The 8,556-nt window shown below is 32.9% G+C and overlaps 1 protein-coding gene and 1 long non-coding RNA gene across 2 annotated transcripts in view; one reads left to right on the top strand and one right to left on the bottom strand.

Annotated features, from left to right (window-relative positions):
- The window catches only part of LOC111709536 (uncharacterized), a 29,674-nt gene extending 21,152 nt beyond the window's left edge, over positions 1 to 8,522 (bottom strand). Inside the window, exons 1-8 of the mRNA XM_023483233.1 lie at positions 8,337 to 8,522; positions 7,403 to 7,486; positions 6,735 to 6,854; positions 5,724 to 5,809; positions 5,480 to 5,559; positions 4,793 to 4,920; positions 1,265 to 1,307; positions 159 to 292 (exon numbers count right to left, since the gene is read on the bottom strand). Of these exons, the coding sequence (XP_023339001.1) occupies positions 159 to 292; positions 1,265 to 1,307; positions 4,793 to 4,920; positions 5,480 to 5,559; positions 5,724 to 5,809; positions 6,735 to 6,854; positions 7,403 to 7,486; positions 8,337 to 8,431 (770 nt within the window). The 5' untranslated portion in view covers positions 8,432 to 8,522. The remainder of the gene's footprint in view (positions 1 to 158; positions 293 to 1,264; positions 1,308 to 4,792; positions 4,921 to 5,479; positions 5,560 to 5,723; positions 5,810 to 6,734; positions 6,855 to 7,402; positions 7,487 to 8,336) is intronic.
- LOC111709538 (uncharacterized) lies at positions 2,252 to 2,934 on the top strand. The gene is made up of 2 exons (XR_002766878.1): positions 2,252 to 2,645; positions 2,824 to 2,934. It is a non-coding gene; the product is annotated as an uncharacterized LOC111709538 (long non-coding RNA).
- Positions 8,523 to 8,556: the final 34 nt, after the last annotated feature.

Here is an 8,556-nt window from a genome sequence, read left to right on the forward strand (position 1 = left end):
AAAGGATGAATAGGATAAATAGGATGAGAATGAAGCATACCTCTGATTGAATGCTATTATTGCAGTTGCTAGGATGAACAGGATAAAAATAAAGCATACCTCTGCTTGAATGCAATGAATGCAGTTGCTAAGATGAATAGGATGAGAATAAAGCATACCTCTGCTTGAATGCAATGAATGCAGTTGCTAGGATGAATAGGATGAGAATAAAGCAGAGGATAAATGCAACTGTGATTGCAAGAGTACACTCTATCCCTAAACTTGTCGCAAACCCGGAAAGTATTCCACAATCCTGCAAAGAAACAGATTTATTTTATCTATATATTCGGTATAGCTGGCAACACGGCTCAACCAAATGGGCTAGGTTTTTTATTTGAAAGAATCCAGTGGATATAGGCTAAAAAACTTTTTAAACCCTGGGCACCGCCAAATTAAGAATGTATGTTAGCTATTTAAGATAGTGGGCAAACTGTATCACATAGACTTAGAGACATGCAACCAGGGGTCCATATAATTCCTTTTTCAATCCCGTTTGGGATTGACAAATTTGAAAGAAATGGGGGCAAATTTTTTAAATGGGGGCAATTTTTNCCTGCCTTCATTTTTGGTTCAAATCTTCCAATTTTTTGGGTGCACTTTTTGTAATTGGGGGCATTTTTTATAATTGGGGGCAAATGGGGGCAAATTTGTAAGTGGAATTTAAAAATGTTTTTTAAATTGGGGGCATTTTTTTTAAAGATGGGGGCAAAAATAATTATTTTGGGATCGAGAAAATTAGCTATTTTGGGAATTATATGGACCCCTAGGGGCAAGTAACACATATAAAAAGGTGTTGCATTTCCCCCTAGGACCTAGGTGGTATACCCCTAGGTGGTATATCCCTAAAGGGTATATCCCTAGGTGGTATACCCCTCAGTTAAACCGTTTCAACTCATGAAGACATTTTGACCAAGTGCTGAACGATTTAAAAACACTGAGCACTCTAGCTTGTTATTTACATTTGGAGTGTTTTGTTTATTAACCTTTCAGAACTATAAAGGTGTTTCTTTTTTACGCTAAAAAATATGTTTGGAGCTTCATTATTTTTAACAAACAAATCCACTCCAACAAACCAAACATCCTCAGGTTATATAAACACAAGAAATAATATTATCTTAGAATCAAAATACTGAAGAAAAAAAACAAATAAGATAAAAATCCAGGGGATAGAATTTTATTAATCGAAATCTTTTTCTTAAAAAATATTTTTTTTAAATTTCATGACCTTAGCATCATCCTCTGGTCTTGAACCGTCATGAGTCTGCCATCTGAAATAAAGATAAATTCAATAATTTTCATTGATTTCCATTGATTGTAAATCACAAATTTTAAATATATTGTGAAATGATTTAATTCCTAGTCAAATTTGTCTAAAACATTGTTTTTAAACTGATTGAATTTCATCTCTTTTACAAAATATAATATAAATTAGATTGTGATATGTAATGAAATTAAGTGAACAATTTAAGGGAGTGCTCTGCAGAAAATCAATTTCTAATTTTACTTTAATCTGTTGCGTTTTGCGTAAAAAACGACTCATACCGAATAACGTAGCGTCCATACAAATTCACAGAGTTGCATTATACAACTCAGATCGTACACAATTGAAAATTAATCATTTAGATATTACAACATATAAATATCGAATTCAATTCGATGCATTCGGGTATAGTTGATTTTTCATAATTTTTATTTTTTCTTGTATACAATTTACTTTAAACGACAATTTTTTGGCCGCTAGTTGTCTCTCGCCAGCGATATCCCTGAAACATCGGAAGCAGAGAGCAAAACTTGAACCAAAACGTAGATTTGAACCCAATTTTCAAGTCCTAGTCGTAGTTCATGTTATAGTTAAAGCAATTGTTGCTTGGCATATCCCCCCCCCCCTGTATTGGTTCGACAAAAAAAACAGAAAATGCGTTATATTTGCGTATATTTTCTGATGCGATATCTTTAATTAGCAAAGTCTTTGGGTTCGACATAAAACCATTAGATTGAATGTAAATTAACTGCTAAACCAGTTTTTACCCACCGAAAATAAGTTTATTGAGTGAAGGGGTGAAGAGCAACCACGAGGCCTGGCAACTGACCTTAGCAGCGATGTCCCCCCCTGATTCTCAGAATGCCCTCCTAGCCAATCAAAATTATCTCCGTGCCTCACGCTACATCTCCTAGCCTTCGCAGTCCGGTCTCCACGTCCAGCATTCTTATCTCCAATAACAAAATTTTACTTTTACATCCATCAAAACCTTTTTTAGGAACAATCTCAACATGATAAAAAATTTTGTTTTGATGATACGTTTAAAATTTGTATTAAAAAGTCTAGTTTAATTGTGATTAAAACTTGCAGCAAAACTATTGCAGCTCTTACGCGAGCTACGCTGCGTTCATAAAGTCTATGTGATACCCCTGTGATTCTCTGAGTTCCCCCTGAGGGTCTGTACAGAACGTATTGTGAAGAACTAGTTTGAGAAGCTGTTTACCGTCCGACTACGCATGCGCAAGTTCCCTGCGTAGGAGCGAGCAGTTTCTACTTCAGTATACAGTTGTATTTCATGTAATGTTCGTCTATTATTAAACCGTGTGAATATTCTAGGACCACTGCGGTAATTATGATTATATTTATACGAATATTGTTTATTTATGTTCGGTTATGGTTGATATTGTATAATGTAATGTATGGGTTCCTTGCCACAGTTTTTTAATGCCTGAGTGGATTTATTGCTGTATTTGTATGATTTATCACTCAATGCTTTTTCTGTTGGCTTATAAAAGATTATTTAGATTGAAGGCTTAGAGAAATAAACGTTCGGAACCTTATTATCATCCTTGTGTTATGGAGAGCGTTGAGAGAAGGAAGCCTTACAATCCTATCCAGAGAAATACCACTCGGTACTTATAGATTTCATTAGGTCTTTAGGGAATTCGCTAAGTAGCGAAACAGCAGCTTTATATAAAGATACCATTTTACAGGTATCATGTACGAATCTAGTTGTATAAGCACCTATTCACAAAATACATTAAAAGCACACATTTAAGTTTTTTTTTGTGAATTGGTGCTTTTATAATTAGATTCGCAAATGAAACACTTGTGAAATGATCTAAAATATGTCTATCTTTATATGAAGCCACAATAGGTTATGCACAAGTTAATTTAAGAATTTGTGAAAGGAGTTGAGTTTTTGTCACAAAGTCTGATTTTCTAATCTCTATATCTTTGAAACCCAATGTCTTAGACCTTAGATATTTCAAACTATGAATACTTATAGATAAAATAATCTAAGTTTGAAATATCAAAGGTTTGCACCAAAAGATTTCAAAGATATTGGAATCAGAAGATTTTAGTTTGAGGCAAAAACTCAATTCCTTTAGAAAAACAAAAAAAGAATTCTTAATCACAACTAAAGTTGATTTTTCAATGTAATTGTTTATGTATTATTAAAAACTTTTTTTATCATATCGAGATTTTTCGAAAAAAGGTGGATAAAGCCAAATATTTTTTTTCGGAGATAAGAATGCTGGGTGTAGAGACAGGACTGTGAAGGCTGGGAGACGTAGCGTAAGGCACGGAGATGATTTTGATTGGCTAGGAGGTCATTCTTAGAATCAGAAGGCTCCGGAGGTCAGGTCGCAGGGCTCATGGTTGCTCTGCACCTCCTTCCTCGTTCATTGTATAATACACACTATGTGTATAGTCGAATTCTAATTTGTACTGTGTATGAAATGTGCACTCCCTTGCTTGGTATGAAATAAAGCAAGTATTGATAATCAGTAGTGAATTGATGGGTTTTCAATAATTCCTATTACTCCATCAGTCCTAGGCTTAGAGTTAAATATTAGTAGAAAACACCTGAATATTTGTTAAAAAGGGTTTATATAGGTACTTTAGCGTAATTTCAAGAGACCCTCCATATAAAGATGGAAACTCAAGTATGGATTTGAACTTCTTAATTTTTGTCTTTGAAAACTGTTAATTTTTATTGGTGGGTTTTCTGGGAAAAATGACTTCGCATTTCCTGTTTTTAAGAAAGATTGGAGAAATTATTAGAAAAAAACAGTTTTTAAGAGTCAGAAATAAGACGTTATCTTTCACAGTTCTGATCAGATTAAGGTTTCATCATTGTAAATCGGACATTGTTATTTTTGCATGGCGGGTCATTTACAGTCCCTTAGGAAACTTAATTCTATTCAGAACCATCTATGTAAACCATGAATAATCAATTGAGAACCATCTATGTAAACCATGAATAATCAATTGAGAACCATTTATGTAAACCATGAATAATCAATTGAGAACCATCTATGTAAACCATGAATAATCAATTGAGAACCATCTATGTAAACCATGAATAATCAATTGAGAACCATCTATGTAAACCATGAATAATCTATTAAAAGTAGAAAGCTAGCTAAAATATCTAACTTTTTCTGTAAAGTCTAAAATAAAAACAAACATTAAGAGCATTATCATAATCACTGGAAACAATTACTTTTTTTTGGCGTGTCAAGTTCTTAATAAAACATTAATTAGTTTTATACTGTTTTACCTAAATCTCAATAATTGTAAAAATAAATAAAAATTTATGCGATGAACAGTTTAAAAGATCTCCAAATAATTATTCAATTAAAAGTTCAATATCTGCAGCATTCCATTATCAAAAAGCTGAGCAGAGTTGTCTGATCGACGTGACAAATAAAACAGAGACCACTTTTATTCCACTTTATTCTGAATAATTCCTGTATTCCTGCTTACTTGATAACTGATGCATCCCAGAAAATCAGTTTCCCTCTGCTGATGTTTGAAGGTTTATAGTTAGGTTCATATTCTCCAATCTTATGACTGTATACAGTAGAATTCTGTTTAGTCAATTCATTCATCACCTACAGATAGAAATATAAATTTTTAACATTTTTTCGTAAAATAAAAAAATTATTCTTGAATTTTGAATTTAAAACATTATTTATCGTATTCCTAGAGTTTTCCTTTTAACTTTAAATATCTTTCCACATCCACGTACCTGTGTGCTAACCTTTACTTAATACTACTGTACACTGTACAGCGTACTCACCTGTACTGAATACCACTGTACAAAGTACTCATCTGTACTAGATACCACTGTACAATGTACTCATCTATACTGGATATCATTTTACAGTGTACTGACCTGTACTGGATTGCATACCATTATGCACTATATTCACCTGTACTGGATACCACTGTACATTGTATTCACTTGTATTTGATACCACTGTACAGTGTACTCACCTATACTGGATACTACTGCACAGTGTACTCTCATGTTCATGATAACACTGTACGGTGTACTCACCTGTACTGGATACCACTGTATAGTGTACAGTGTTCTCACCTGTACTGGATACCACTGTACAGTGTACAGTGTACTCACCTATACTGGATACCACTGTACAGTGTACTCACCTGTACTGGATACCACTGCATTATCCGAATATTAGAAAGTCTGGATTGACGTCCAAAAAAATTTATTCTTCCGCTTACACCTTAAAGAGAAAAAAGCATACGTACAAATCTTTTTTTGTCAATTCGGAAAGAATTTTAAAAATTTCTTAAAAATATACTTTATAGCAAACAAACATCAGTTATTACCAGTAGTTGGAAACATTTTATTTTAAAGTTTGGGGGTCATTTTATTTTTTGAAAATACCTTTAAAATCCACTTTGTTAATGATATCAACAAACTGGTTTACAGATCGTTCAGAGTGCAGATTCTGCACGTAGGATCTATTCTCTCTGAAAACAGATATTATTGATTTTTATTTGTACAATTTACGAAAAAATATTCCATCATTTGATAAGTTCGAAAATTTGAAGACCAAAATTGAGATTACAATAACAATTTTTGAACGTAGTTTAGCTTTTAAAAAATTAATGAATAATTGGCCGAAGCCATGTGAAAACTCCCCATGGAGAGAGGGGAAGGGGCGAGATCTTTAAACTTACGGAGCTTCTTAACCCTATTCCCGCTGGAGGGGGGGGGTCAATTTGATCCCCCCCCTGTAGTTTTTTTTACATAACTCAAAAAGTATTGGTCTGAGGCTGTTGTGACTTTTCTTACATACCCAAAGCCCTCCCTTTAGGCCTAAAACCGGGCTTTAATACTAACTGCCTGAGTCCTCAGGCACACTGCCTGAATGACTGCTTTTGATTTTTATCTAGAATAACTTCTCACACCAAAATTGTCTTCAGAAAAATGACGTTTAATAATGGCTCTTGCAAGAATTACTCTAGAAAAAATGACCGAGCAAGTTGTTAAAGGGAGTGTTCGCGAAAAATGAAAGGGGGTATAGGCTTAATGCGATAAAAAAAGCGCCTTTGATCGCCACTAATCTTACTTCTATTTGTTGCGTCTATAAGGAGAAACTTGTTAAAGACGTCTCATACCGAATACTTACCGTCCATACAAATTCAGAAAATTGCAATATACGACTTAGACCGTAAAAAAATCAATTTAATTTCAAACAAATCATTCAGATATTACAACCTATAGTCATCGATTATCTTTCGCCACATTTGTATATAGTTTATATTTTATAATATTTTTTAATTAATTTGTTTTGAATTAGATTATTTCTCTTGCGGCTTGCTAAGAATGCCGTGGACCACTCGAATTTTTTGAAATCAGTTAAAACGTTTTCTAAAAAAAATAAAATATTACTTGATAAGGTTATCTAGTGCTATAGCGTACAACCAGACGGCATCGTAAACATATCCACTGTACTTATTCAATTCATTATCTTCATTTGTCAAGTTCAATCCAAACTTCTCAAGAGCCAACCTAAAAAAGTTATTGTAAAGTAAGGCAGTTTGCAAGGAAACTTTATAAAAAAAAGATTGTTAATAAAAGGTTTACAGAATTAACGTTAAGAATTTGACTCAAACTATTATAGGTATACACCATCAGGTTGCAAAGATATGTGGATAATAAAATTTGAGTTTGTGGCAAAAATTAATTCCTCTGCTCAATTTGAACTATTAGGACGCACATAAGAAAATAATTGGGGGAAATAGAAACGAAACTAATCTTTTTCAGAGTAGAACCTTGGAAAAGAAATTCATTTGAACTACAATCTATAATTCATGAGAAAACAAAATTTGCAATTCTTAATCTGGATTTAGATTTTTATCCCCCCCCCCATAAACATCTATATCCAGATTTAAAAATTGCAAATTTTGTTTTCTTGTTTAAATTTAAGAATAAGTAGAAAAATTGAAAAGCTTGGATGGAAACAAAAAGATTTAAAGTTCAAAAACAGGAAAATTCCTGTCAAAAATATTTAGATGAAATTAAAGCTTGAGATTAAAATTAGTATTTGTTAATCTTACATTTGAGATCTGTTAGGAGGGATACGTCGATGAAAAGTTTTGTTCAGATATTCCATCATTTCTGTTTTCCAGGCACCAACAGTTCTAGTAGAATACAGGATATAATTTATATATTAAAAGTATTCCAGGCACCAACAGTTCTAGTAGAATACAGGATATAATTTATATATTAAAGGTATTCGAGGCACCAGCAGTTCTAGTAGAATACAGGATATAATTTATCAATTAAAGGTATTCCAGGCACCAACAGTTCTAGTAGAATACAGGATATAATTTAATATTAAAGGTATTCCAGGCACCAACAGTTCTAGTAGAATACAGGATATAATTTAATATTAAAGGTATTCCAGGCACCAACAGTTCTAGTAGAATACAGGATATAATTTAATATTAAAGGTATTCCAGGCACCAACAGTTCTAGTAGAATACAGGATATAATTTAATATTAAAGGTATTCCAGGCACCAACAGTTCTAGTAGAATACAGGATATAATTTATATATCAAAGGTATTCCAGGCACCAACAGTTCTAGTAGAATATAGGATATATTATTCATCTATAAAAGGTATTCCAGGCACCAAAAAATCTACTTAAATAAAGGGTATAATTTATCTATTAAAGGTACTCGAGGCACCAAAAGTTCTAGTAGAATACAGGATATAATTTAACTATTAAAGGTATTCCAGGCACCAACAGTTCTAGTAGAAAAATGATATAATTTATCTATTAAAAGGTATTCCGGGCACCAACAAACTCTAGAAAATAGGTCTGGGCATTTCTAAATTATTTTTGTTGTTTATCAAGAATTCCAAAATATCTTATATCTAAAAAATAGTTTTAGAGTTAAAGGCTTTCAGAGAGTTAAAGGGTGAAAAAAATCTGTCTAATGAATTTAATAGTAAAGAAACGGAACCAAAGATAGAATAAATTTCACCTATTTGTCTGCATAATACTGTTCTTCTCTGCAAAATTTGAATGCTCCAGAGAAAAATGTCCATTGAGGGCGGATATCATTTCTGAATCATTCATAACATTCAACTTGGAGGCACGGTTTGTTTTGGTATGGTATGGTATGGTATGGTATGGTATGGTATGGTATGGTATGGTATGGTATGGTATGGTATGGTATGGTATGGTATGGTATGGTATGGTAT

The sequence above is a fragment of the Eurytemora carolleeae genome, unplaced genomic scaffold (assembly GCF_000591075.1).
Source record: "Eurytemora carolleeae unplaced genomic scaffold, Eaff_2.0 scaffold980, whole genome shotgun sequence".
Taxonomy (NCBI): domain Eukaryota; kingdom Metazoa; phylum Arthropoda; class Copepoda; order Calanoida; family Temoridae; genus Eurytemora; species Eurytemora carolleeae.